We start from the raw sequence: 13,147 nt of genomic DNA, 5'->3' as shown, positions 1-13,147 counted from the left end.
CAGTGTGGGCCAGGGAGCTGTGTCCTACACAACTAGACTGAGAAACAACGGCTTGAACCGGAGTGCGGGGGAGGCGGAAGAAAGGGGAAAAAAAGAAAAAAGAGGTGAAGAATAGTATATACAGTATGCTACTATTATGTACAAAAAAGAATATATCTATGTATATATTTCTATATTCATAGAATAAATACCTCTAGGATATAAAAGTACATATAAAAATGCTACTGGTGACATTAGAGGACTCTGGGGAGGTAGGGTGAATGGCTGAGGGATTTCCTTTTCATTGTATATTCCTTTGTACCTTAAAATTTTTGTTTCATGTACAGAATTAACAATTTAAAAACAATTTAATTATAAAAATCTTACTACACACAGTAACTATTCAATAAACATGGAATAAATGAATAAACGTATTAAATAAAATGAATGAATGTCTTAAACCTGCACTTGAATTACTAAAGCTTTGTGGATTCCATAATGTATAGCAGTGGTGGTATTAAAATGAATGTGCCAAACTATAGCAAACTTTCTGCAAATGCCTTCAGAAATGACAGCAGTAAGATACAGCTAAGGAAAGAGCTTTGGTTGACAGAAGAACAACATTTTTATAATTGGTTCTAGGCTAGTGCTTTAAAAACTCCTAAGTAGACAAAGCCAGATTATCCTCCACTCCCTAAATCTGTGGAAGAATTATTATATACTACTCATTGGCAAAAACACCTTTTGCGGTCTAGAAGAAAATGCACTAACTCCATTATTAAAAAGTCAGGTCCTAAGCTTGTCTAATGGCAATTTTATCAACTTTCCACTCACAGCTAAATAGTGAAATTTCATAATTGCATGAGACAAAATGGCGTTTTAGAACAAAAATAAAGTCTGAACTGGGGAGAAAACTACTGTCGCTTTGTTAGCTTTCTATTGCTCTTTTTACATTATAAGGAATAAGGAAGTTTCATATCCCTACATTTGCTGAAGAAGCTGGTCTTGACCCACATTTTTCTGAAAAATGCTGAAAGGTACACCAAACACTTCAAATTAACATTTAAAAAAATTTTTTTTATAAGCGTTTGAGCCAAACTGACAACATATGCCGGGGAACAGATCTCAAATGCTGTCCAAATTAACATTTTTATTGCATCTCTTACTTCAGTGAAGCTAATCAAGGATTTATACCAAATGCAAAGTTGTTTTAGGCTGTGTGTACTGCTTTATGTCCTAAGATTTCTAAGATAAGCAGAACAGCTACCTGGTGTAGTATATTCAGGTCAAGCCTTGGAGACAGACATGGATCTAGACAGTGACAGTTGCTTGGAGTCAAAATAATAAAGGAAAGACACTGGAATTCTAGTTATCCCTGTTGGGGAGGGGAAGGCTGAACTGTGGAATTTATTGCAGCGCAGATGCTTAAAGAGTTTTGCCAGAAAAATAAATACAACCAGATAAAAATGGTTTTACATTGAGCAACTCTATGTAAAATGCTTACGACAGAGCCTGGCACAGAGGCCGTGCTGTATAAATGTTAGCTGCTATTTATATTTACCATCATCATTATATTGACACTCACCATTTCGAAATAATCAACAAATGTTTATTAGACATATATGTAGGTCTACACAAAGCAGTATATACAATACCAAGAGAAAAACCAGTCCCTCTTTTAAGAAGTTTATAGTGATAAAACTTTGAAGAAGAAAAGAAAGTAAAACTATAAAGAAAACAATCGTTTCTTTGAGGCAACGTCCATTGCTAGTTCAGGCAGAGTCCTGCATCAAAGGTTGAGAAAAGCTCAAGGCCTATGCTTTCCCAAACGAATTAAAAACAGAGATCACTAATATTTAAAATAAACAAATCGCACAGTAATAATTTATGACTTTTCAACAATTCTGGTGTCATAAAACTTAACCGAACCAAATTTCACAACTATTTTGAATACAGGAATCAAAATTCCCAGGGAAGACAGGCACTTGAGTGAAAGCCTGTCGAATAATTTTTTTTCCTGATGAAGGTAGAATGAATGCCATGAGCAGGCGCCAGGAGGAAGACTGCCTAGATCTGGACACACGGGAATGTCTTTTGCCTTCATCTACGTGTGCCTCCATTTCTGAAAACCTTTATTTCTGGATACCTTCCAGTCTAAAAAAACAAGAGGAGGAGGGTTAAAAGGAACTGTACTACAGTTGTATTAGATAACTGACAGGTGGAATATGTTTCTTAGTGAGTTATAATTATCTTGCACTCTTTGAAAAGGGGTAAGCAAAAATGTTTTTGGAAACAGTCCCAGTGTCTTTTAGAGATTGTTCTAAAAAAGTTACTTTCCAAACTGCCAGGAAGTCATATCAAACACTAACACCTAATTTAAACTTCCAACAGATAGATAGAAATCCTTGGGGCATTAGGACTTTCTTATCTACCTCTAAATATACCCTTTCCCTTCCTCCTCCCAGCTTTCTCTCATGTGCAAATAAAGGAGAAATTTAAGTTGCTTTGCTAACCCAAGGAAACGTTTTCTATATGGAAAATGTATAAAGATCAAAAAACGTTTATATGGTGATCCCGTACTCTTAATTTCTGAATTCTATGGCTTTTGCATTCTTAATAGCAGACAACACATTAGGAGTTTGGAATGCTTGAATTTTAAAGCACAAAAACTGCATACATTTTTGCTAGGTCCTTAATACTTCAGGAGATCCACTAACAGCTCTTCCCATGGATCGGTAAGGCTTATGAATATGTAATGTTGGGGGCGGGGAGAGAGAGAAAGGGAGAAAGAGAGCACGAGAATCTAGGTCTTTCAGAGGAGGGAGGGCAAAATATGGAATTTAATTCTCAAGCCAATGCTTTTTCCAAAATAATCATGTACCTTAGGGAACAAAATAGAAAATAAAACGTAATATATTTCATTTGGATTTGGAGGTGGCCTTCTGAAGCAATTTATTAAAGTGTAAACAATAATTATGTAGGAAGAATCTTGTTAGTAAATATGATAATTATGGAACCATATTAATTTGCATTAATTAGTGGGGAAGCCAAACTGGATTATGAAGTTTTGGATTATACAACAGAATTGCTAAACTGCTCCCTTACTAGTCTATCAGCTTCTCTTTCATCTCCACATTATTCTGTATTCAGCTTACCAGGTAGAAGGAAAAAGTGCTTTCTGTGAAGAAACAGCACGTCCAAGGGCTAAAGGCTCTCGGGGGTGGGACTATGAAACAGCCCTGCATTTCCTGCCTCTTATCACCCTCCTCAGCCCCATCCTACCCGCTGACCTCAGGATTTTGAACAAAATAAATGAATAAAAATAGCCTAACAGTTGAGCACAGGCTATGAGTGAAGTAGACCTAGGCTTAAACTCAGCCTTTTATTACGTATGAGCTAAAAATTACCCAATTTATGACTAAGTATATTTTACTGCCATACCTCTAAGTTTGGGGAGATGATATGGGATTTCCCGATTCCAGGTAGAAGACGTTTGTTCAGGAGCACAGCGGTAGTAACTGGGAGTTGCCCAGTCACTCCTGGAGTCCACTCCTCTCTCATTCCCCTGGATTCTGGAAGTGGGCTTGGTGGTCACCCCAGCCTGAATTACCTACTCCCATGTTATGGCTGAAGCATATATGGGCGGTTTTATGCATGATGTGGTCTCACCTCTGTTGGTTAAATGAATGAGCTACTGAACCAGAGAGGATATACGTGATAGTTAGAAGGCTCCCAGATTCACTTACCTTTTCAATGGAAACGGGAGCAAAGACCCATTATTCAGTTTGCCTCGGCCTGATGGAAAACGAGACAAACGCCATTCCCAGTCCTCTACCCTGATGTGTGTTGCCTGTTTGTTGTGCCTCTCGTTGACCGCTTGTGTGACATGTAACTTCTCCAGATTTTGGTTCCTGCTGATATGGCTATGGCAAGTATATACAAGGCAAAATAATGAGGTGTGTGTGCATGGGGGTGGGTGGGGGGGATGAGGGAGTGATGAAAACAACGGCTGCAGCAGAATGGTGTATTCGGAGCTAAGTAAGAACTACTGCACTTTTGGCTTTGGGGCACTGAGTAGACCAGCTGTCCCAGAGGTAGAGAGCACAGAACAAAGAAAAGTCCTCCACTACAAGACTTTCCAGTTCTTCTTGCTCTAGATTAGAGATGCTAAGCAGTGAGAGGTATATGTACATCTGGAAACTAAAAGAGGGCTCCTAAAGCAGGAGAAAATTAAAGCCCCTCAGTCTGAGACCATGAGCTTGGAGACCCTAGAGAGGAAAGAGCTTGTCTATAAGCAGTGTGAAGGCTGTCCACTGCAGAGGACCAAGTGGGCCATGTCGGTCACTGTGGCCATGGCGACCAAAATGGAATCACAGGGCTGGGATGGTAGACAACTGAGGATGAGGTTCTAAGGAAATCCACTGGGTCTCTTCACCCTGAATCCTGACCTGCCAAAGGTACAAGAACCTCCACGTAGGGAGGGGTCTGCCAAACCCTGTCACTAAGGCCCTTATTCTGAGATTAAACTTTTCCTTGGGGATTGTTTATAAATCAACTGCAACACAAGGAGGGCTCAGGAGAGAAAGCACTCCCCTTTTTGCCTGTTGCTTAAATACCGCAGCAAAAACGAAGCTGGAACAGCCTAGCTTGCTGCAATATTTGTTTGCCACACTCCCCAGCTGCCTACCCATTCCTCACTTTCTATCCCCCAATTTTCTGTCATTGTTGTTTTCCCTTACTCTGATACAAAATAAAATGTTAGAAGTTTCAAGAATTCTGTTTTCTTTTGAATTACTGAATAATGTATCATGTAGAAATGTGTTAGTGCTGTACGGGAAGTGCTCGTGCAGTGCGTCGGAAACACCTGAACTGGATGCTGCGGTGGGTACGGGCCTCCTTCCACCATACTGCTCAGCACTCATTGTCTCACACTGGGCTGATCAGCTTTTCCCAGTTCTTGAAGGCTTTTCTGTTTGAATCCTTGACTTAGACTACATTTGACTAAAATTCAGGGATAAATGGAGAGATGCAATAGACAGACTTACACAACATGAATGTTTACCTTCACTTGTGGGTCCCCAGGAAAGCTTCCTGCCGGGCTCCTACTAGGCAGATCTGTGGCTGAGGCGATTTCCCTCGTATCAGTGAGGAGGGACCTCAACATTTCTTAACTCCTCTAAGTCCAAACCCTAAAAAGGTAAATCCCAAAGTGCCACCTTCCACCTGTTTCATGTTCCAAGTTTTTCTGCGTGAGGATTCTCTTCTTCTTTGAATGAGAATACCTACCTTACTTAGGGAAACCTATAAAGGTATGGCCTTGTTCTATGCCTGCAAAAAATAATCCTATCAGAGTACAACAGACATAGCTAAATTCATGATTTGTGCAAAAAGGGGTGGAGGGGAGGCTTCACTCTATAATACAGAGCTCAGAAGTGGGGTTGGTAGCCCCTAAATTTCACCTGGGCACAGGTGTCATAGGTACTGTGGCTCAGGGCATTGTGACAGATTCAGGGGTCTCACTGTAGATTGATTTCTATGCTTCACTTAAGACTCCCTTTCATCAGTGTAGCAGCATCGAGGTCCAGTTATAACACCCAGGTCTGGCTCCCCAGGGAGGTCATTATGATCAGAGGCCTCCTTCACTGTACAGTGGCACCCCTCTCCGGAGTCACCGCAGGCTTGAGGTGTAGCTGCTCAGGAATTCCAACTGCCTGTTGCTGCTGGGTGAGGACCAGAAGTTCCAAGCTCTCACACTGAACGATCTGATGACATGGAATACAGACACCAGGACACCCAGAACTTCCTGGATAGAGGTGATCTTAAAACTAAGCTGTTGAAGAAACATGTCCCAAGGTCTCATGCCCCAAATTTGGCTGCCTAGAGGTTCACAACTGTCAGATTCAGATAGGCAGGGATAGTTCCCTGCAGAGCACGTTCTGGTTTCAAAGGCAGCTTTCATGGCCTGCTGCTTTCATGATGATTGCTCAGCTCTATTGCGGTACAAAACCTAGAACAAGGTTGTCCTAAGTCACGATGGCCTTCAAAGCCTATGGATTAGTCTCCTATGGTATTAATAGTGATAAATGACCATTTTGACTCTGTATTTTTTATGAGAACTGATGATGACCACTTCCTGAAGATTCCAAACAATACTGATTATGTGACCTTGGGCAACTTACTTAATCTTTCTGTATCTGTTACTTCTGTATATATCTGTAAACTGGGGATTATAATAGTAACTGGTTTATAGAATTTTATGGGGTGCAAATGAGTTAATATGTATAAAGTACATAGATCAATGCCTGGCATATAAGTACTTCCTAAATCCTAGCTATTATCAATTTATCATTACGATCAGTAGTAGTATTCCCCCATCACCATCTGCCTAGAATACTAAAGACAGGAAAGGAGGAACGGAGGAAAAGGAAGGAGGGAGAAAGAAAAGGAGGGAGGCAAAATAGCAGCAAGGAGCTCGGGGTTAGCCAAGGTCAAACAGGCAAGGTCTGGCAAATATGCAGGACCATGCCTAGAAGAAATGCTTACTAGGGAAGATCCTACATAGTGATGTAGGTTACAAAGAACACAGGCCAAAGCTCTCCGTGCTGGCAGACACGGAGCAGGAGCCAAGCCACATCAGATCGTGGAATGGAGGGTATGGGAACTAGACTGCAGTAGGTAGTAAACAGAGCCTCCCGCAACGTGGCTGATAACAAATTACTTGTTACCCATATGGATTGTTTCGCAACCTTTAAAGTCTTTAAGCATTACTGTTTATCATAATTTTTTAGGTTTTTTAACCAAACTTTTGTGCTTTTTAATCTAAGTTCATTTTAGACAATCATTTAAAAACAATGTAAATGCCCCTCCCTTACTCTCAAAGCCATTGCAAATATTTAAAAATGTGGTAAACAGTATATAGAGTATGATTCTTAGAAAAACATGTATTTGTACACAAAAAAATTCTCAAAAACTCCAAAGAAGCAGTAAAGCAAAATTTTTCCCCCTTCTCCCGCCTCCTCCGCCCCACGCCAGTTCAAGCTGTTGTTTCCCAGTCTAGTTGTGTAGGACACAGCTCCCTGGCCCATGCTGGTGTTATGAGCCTTGCGCTCCCCCGGCTGAGGCAGTCGGTCACCAGTGGTGGGTTGGCCGCTCACAGCAGCCCACAGTGGCTCACAACGAGCTCCAGCTGCTCAGGGCAGCCCAGCTGCCTCAGCCCAGATCCAGGGAGAGCCACTGTTCACAATCGTAGCTGTAGAGGGCGCAGCTCACTGGCCCATGTGGGAATCTAACCGGCGACCTTGGCATTAGGAGCACGGCGCTCCAACCACCTGAGCCACCGGGCCAGACCATAAACCAAATTCTTGACCACCAAACTTATCAAACACACAAAAGGCTGGTGGTTGGAAATAACCATTTTTGAATAATGTCATGCTGAGGAAATTTTTATAGTAACCAATTTGTTTTCTACCAAGCTGTTTTGACCAAATTATCTCCTGCCAACAGAAAGCTACAGAAGCCAACTAATTAGGATGCCAAACTGCAGGCTGGTGAGATTACGTGAAGTGTCAAAACAGAGCAAGAAGAACCTCCAGAGAAATGGGGAGAGGTTAGGGAGGGGCTTGGAGTGCATCTCACCAAAGTGGAGTTAGTATTCCTTCAAAGGGCGGCAAGTTCATCCAGGTCCAGCCCTTTGGAAGAGGCAGGACTACCCCTGACACAGAACATGAAACTAGATTAAGACATTCTGAATCAGAGTTCTCTACTTTAAAGAAGGTTTTTAGAATGGGCGTTACCTCCCTTACCCTAGGTATTTGCTTGGTAAACTTTTTTTCATGCGTGGTACAAAAGCAAATTTCATGTTCATCTTCCTTACTAAATTATTATAAATTATAAATGGGGAAGTGTTCTTAATCGATTGATAATTACTGTGTTTTAAAAGAATCCTTTCCTGCCTTGTTTGGTGCTTAGTGAAATGGGGCTAATAGCACCCTCTTATTTCCTACCTCACAGAAATGATGGAATAATTGAGGAGAATGCAAGTGATGTGGTTGAATTCCAAAGAAAACACATGTAATTTTATTATTCTCCTTTTCCAGATAAAGCAACTGAGTAACTTCCTCAGCTTGGATGGAAATTAGCTGTTACAAATTTTCAAATTTTACATTTGCATTTTTTATCCCATTACTAATTTCTGAAGTTATAACTCTTACCTTGAAATCTTCAGAAGTTTTGTTCGCTGAACAAGCTTGCAAAGAGCAGATGACCCAGGCATCATTCAATCTATCAACCTTTAAAACAGAAAAGTAAATCTGGGGAATTTTGTGATAAAGCGAAAAGCCACTAGAGAACAAGCACCATGCTGTCTCTGATTTTGAAAGACCCCATGATGAAATGCTTTTATTTAAAGATTGCTCTTGGTACAGTAAGAAGAACCTGGAGATCTGGTTCTTCTGATCATGCCATTTTTTAGATGGGTGGCCTTAGAAAAGCCTTTTGGCTTCCATTTCTGTAAAATGTGGGGAATAGCTAGGTGATCTTCAACCTTCTGTCAGCACTAAATTTCTGATCCTATGCTTACCAGTTTATTTCTTCAATGTTTCATGGATTAATCATAAAGAAAACCTGGCAGAAAAGCAAGAATGTTATCTGTATCATTTCATCATTTTTGCCAGCTCACCCACCGTTTCTACTTTTTCATCTAAGAACCTTGATGTTGCTTTTGATTTTGCCTCTTAACACACTCTATGGACAAGTTATAATACTAATTCATAAACACGTGTAAAGCGCTTTCCAAGTTTTACAAATCACTTTCGTAAATACTATCTTATCTGATTATCACAACAGCTCAGGCTGGTAGATAATTATCTTCTATTTACCTGGTAAGTAAACTGAGGCCCAGAATAGTTCAATGAGTTAACTGCCCAGAGTAACACAGAGAGTAAGTTATGGCAACAAGCCTTCTGATTCCAAAGCCTGCTTTTCACAACAGTACAGTTCCTACTAGGGGCAGATCCAGATTTTGTGGGGCCTCAGGTACATATAATTTTGGTGGACATCTTCAAGAAACGGGATACAAAATTACAATAAACACTAAGTAAGATCCTGTAAACTGATTGTTAGGGCCCCTCACAGGGTATTGGAAAGGGTCTCGATTCAAGTGAGGGGCCTTTAAGTGTTAATCTTTAGGATGCAGTTTTACTATTTTCTTTCTTTTTTTTAAATTTTTATTGGGGCATATTGAGGAACAGTGTGTTTTTCCAGGACCCATCAGCTCTAAGTCAAGTCATTGTTTTCAATCTAGTTGTGGAGGGCGCAGCTCAATGGCCCATGTGGGAATCGAACCAGCAATGTTGGTGTTATGAGCACCTCACTCAAACCACTGAGCCAACCGGCTGCCCCAGTTTCACAATTTTCTATGATTATACATTTATTTAGTATAATATTTACTCTATATGCCAGACACATAAGTAAATACTAATTTTATTATTCTAACAACCCTATGAGGTAGGCACTGTTCTCCATTAACAACAGAAAATAAGGCTCAGAGAGATAAAATGATTTTCCTAAGGACACACAGAGAGCTAAGTGAGAGCCAAGTTGAAACTCAGGAGCTCTGGCTTCTGGGTCCACACTGTGAACCTACCACACTATGCTCCTCTAAAAGCCTTCCTTCGAGGTCCTAGGAATTACTTTATTCTACCACTTCCCACCACATCCCTTATTTTAGGCCCTGATAAATTTACACCTGAACCAGTCCTGGTTTGCTCCCTAACTTGACTGTCCTACCGTGACTGCTGCTGCCACCCTAACAATCCTAAAGCACTGCTGTGGTTAAGTCCCAGCCACTCCACTAACCAAAATGCCTTCCTTCTCAGCATTTACAAAGGTAAAAAGCAATTAGTGCTCATCAGCAGTAACTGGCCATGGAGTCTATATTGTCTTTTACTAACAAGTTTAACTGCCACTGAAAACTCTGTTGCTGTGAAAGCCAAGAGTGGGTGAAAGGAAAGCACGTGGGAGCTCTCAGAACCTGATCCTTCAACCTGCACTCCCCCACAGTCTCAGGCGCTTCATTTGCAAAACACAAATTTCAGGCCCATCCCTCAGGGTTGTTGTGCGAATTAAATGGGGAGTGTGTGTGAGTGTGTGTGAGTGTGTGTGTGTGTGTGTGTGTGTGTGTGTGGTAGGGCACACAGCCAGTGCCCTTCAAATGCTGGTTGATATCTGCCTGATTCAATCTCCCCAAAGAACTTGTAAGCTCTTGGAAGGCAGGGACCTGAACTCATAAATTTTTAATATTTCTCAAAACTCCTGGACATCAGAGACACTCCGTAATTATTTAATTTGACCACTTCAACAGATGCACTTTGGTACCTCAACTTGCTCAAGAACCTACAGTGGCCCTTACGACAGAATCAGATCCTGGACTGCAGTCCGACTTCAACTGTGGGCCACGTACTAGCTCTGCGACTTCTGGAAAATTCCTTAACCTCTATGAGCCTCAGGTCTCTCATTTGCACCATGTTACCGTAGTACCTAACTCACAGGGGTGTGAGCATAATTCAGGTGAAGTCCTACGTACATAATTAGCCCTTCAAAACTGTTAGCTATAGTTATACTTCGTCCCAAATATTCAGTGTCCAGGAAAAATGTGGCCTCTATGCATTCTCCTTTCTCCATGTTTCAGACATACACACCCTCCCTTCTGGGACCACAGTCGTCACCCTCAGACCCGCTCTTCTTTCCTGACTTCTGTGTTTAACACCCACCATTCATCCACTGCCACAGGCCAGGCGCTGTAGTAAGAAAGTTCCATAAATTCTCTCATCTACACCGACCAAAAGCGCCTGTGAGGTCGGCTCTATTGCTGGCGCCGTTTTAGCGAACAGGAAACACGCCCCGAGGGTTTGAGTGACTTCCCCGAGGTCACCGAACTCCAGTCGCGAGACCACAGGCAGCGCCCTGACCTGCCACCCCTCGGCCTCTCCCCCGTCCCGGGTGCCCCGCGTCCGTTCAAAGCCAGCCCAGTCCCGCCACTTCAGTCGCCTCCCGGCTCCTCCGCGCGCCCATCGCCCCCACATCTGAGTCAGGCCCCTGGGGGCGCGCCTCACCCGTCCTTGGCGGCGTTTCCCTTTCCTCCGTCAGGAACCGAGGGTGAGGCCGACATTGGTGTCCCACGCGCACGTAGGTCGCCGCGAGCTCCTCGGACGGTCGAGGGGCAAGTCCCACCGCCGAACAGGGCGGCTCCGTCCGCGCAGCTGAGCCGGGGCGCAGCGCGCGGGTCTTGCCCGACCGCAGGTCACGTGGCGGGGAGGGGGCGCCAGTGCGCGCGACCCGGCGCGCGCGCTTGAAAGCGTGTGGAGGCGCGAGTGGCTGTTTGGCTGTTGTATCGGGGGGAGGGGGCGGCGGCCGGGAAGGCCGACTCCGCCCCCTGTGCGCATGCTCCGGCCCCGCCGGGTTATAAAGCCGCCTAGCCGGCCGGGCCCGACAAAGTGCTGGCGAGCTGCGACGTGACTAGCGGGCCGCGTGGGTGCCCCAAGAAACGAACGAGGCAGCCGGCAAAGGACGCAGCCTGGGCCCTGGGCCCCGCGGAACGGCAGCCGCGCCGCCGCTCGCGCACATGCTCGGCGCCGGAGCCGCGCATAACGGTTAGTTGGGTGGCCCCTGGCGGTGCTCAGCGTGGACTCCGCGGTGCCCTGGCTGCCTTTGGGGATCCGAGGCAGCCTCCGGGGAGCGGAGAGCATGGTCCTCAGGGGAGGGAGGCAGCCCACCAGGGCATCGTGGCCGCGGGCAGCCGCGTGGCCCGGGAGCGCAGCGTTGGTGAAGGAGACCTTGAGGCGCTGGGGACAGCGCCTCTCCCAGCCGCGCTGCGGCCCCGTGGTCAGGTGCCGGCCACCGGCCTGGCCCAGGAGTTAGGTCGTGGTGAGCGTGACCTTGGGGAAGTTGTTTCCCTGCTGGTCTTCAGGAGGCTCCTCAAGAGATGCTTTTGATCTGGAAAAAGGGCGACTTGGGGCTGGTTCACGTGGTGCCTCTAGACTCGCCTGGCCGCGTTCTGCTTGGAGGGCAGGGACTCAGGCGGGAGTTATTTTGGACTCGTGGCATGTCCGTCCCAGCCTCCTGGTTCAGCCAATCCTTGTCCCACCTGGTGACTTGTGATAGTGGTTTGGGAATCTGCAGTGACTGCAGGGTTCGCGTGGACTTTGCCGAGGGGGGCAGTGCAGCTGGCAGACTCCCGGGACGTGCTGACGGGGGCTCTTTGTCATTCAACCTGTGGCTTGTAGAACGTCAGCCGCAGCGCCCTCGTGCTCGTGGTCTTTAAGGCGGCCCTGTTGAGAGGACTCTTAAGGATAGCATTACACTTAGTCAGATGCATGCTTTTTGTTCCAAGAACATCCTTTTTTTCCACGTGCATTTTAGCGTTTCATTTCTTTGTCATGACTTATTTGGTGCGACAAGCAGTTGCCAAAACTAGTTTGCAATTAATCTTAACCAAGAAACAAACGTCTTACTACTTTAGCCGAGTTTCCACTGTCTGCTTATAAACTTAGGTGTCTACTGATAACAGTAAAATGTTTCCAGGCTACTTTATCCTAACTACCGTAGTTTTGAAATTTGTTTTCAAATATTATTCTGATTTCGAAATAAGATGTGTACACGTCAGAGCCCTGATAAAACAAACGTGGGATTAGTAACTACTGGAATGTTGTGATAAGGCAAACTCTGAATTGTGTGAAAGTTTGGGAAGAGTGTGAGTAGGAATTAGCCATCAATAATTTTTATGTCAGCTAACAGCCCAGTGAGGTAAAGCAGAGTCTATGTATGTTAAGCTTTTTAGTTAAGCATTAAATAGTATCCATAAATCTAAGTCTTACAGCCTCGGGTACAACTTTGCCTCCAAAGTGCCATAGAAATGATAAAGAATTCAAGACATTTAGCCCTTAAAACAGGTAGTGGGTATTACTTAAACAGATGTTGAACATACTTTAGTAATTAATTTAGAGTTTTAGATAGATGCTGTTCTTTCATCGGATTGCAGTGACCCTTGTTAAAGATGCAAGTTAATGGTCTTGGGAACACTGAGATTTTTATACCTGGATAGGTTTAAACATTGTGAGCTTAACATAATAGGCTGTAACGTGGCTATAACAAACCTCCACAGACTGAAAAG

At 44.0% G+C, this 13,147-nt stretch overlaps 2 protein-coding genes across 8 annotated transcripts in view; one reads left to right on the top strand and one right to left on the bottom strand.

Annotated features, from left to right (window-relative positions):
* Positions 1 to 11,991, bottom strand: part of LOC141568649 (uncharacterized) — a 34,365-nt gene extending 22,374 nt beyond the window's left edge. For 2 of the 7 annotated variants that reach the window (XM_074319091.2, XM_088799491.1), the window contains exons 1-2: positions 11,091 to 11,990; positions 8,190 to 8,267 (exon numbers count right to left, since the gene is read on the bottom strand). In XM_074319091.2, the coding sequence (XP_074175192.2) occupies positions 11,121 to 11,723 (603 nt within the window). In that variant the 5' untranslated portion in view covers positions 11,724 to 11,990 and the 3' untranslated portion in view covers positions 8,190 to 8,267; positions 11,091 to 11,120. Of the gene's footprint in view, positions 1 to 1,566; positions 2,134 to 5,041; positions 5,169 to 7,614; positions 7,691 to 8,189; positions 8,268 to 11,090 lie in introns of those variants that run through there. The other 5 variants (XM_088799494.1, XM_088799495.1, XM_088799493.1 and 2 more) reach the window with 5 other exon arrangements.
* Positions 11,487 to 13,147, top strand: part of SLC16A1 (solute carrier family 16 member 1) — a 36,017-nt gene continuing 34,356 nt past the window's right edge. Inside the window, exon 1 of the mRNA XM_019730400.3 lies at positions 11,487 to 11,627. The gene's annotated coding sequence lies outside the window, so the exon portion shown is untranslated. The remainder of the gene's footprint in view (positions 11,628 to 13,147) is intronic.

This window comes from Rhinolophus sinicus, chromosome 7 (genome assembly GCF_057876585.1).
Source record: "Rhinolophus sinicus isolate RSI-liver-muscle chromosome 7, RSI-T2T, whole genome shotgun sequence".
Taxonomy (NCBI): domain Eukaryota; kingdom Metazoa; phylum Chordata; class Mammalia; order Chiroptera; family Rhinolophidae; genus Rhinolophus; species Rhinolophus sinicus.
This window is presented reverse-complemented; position numbering and strand designations above follow the sequence as displayed.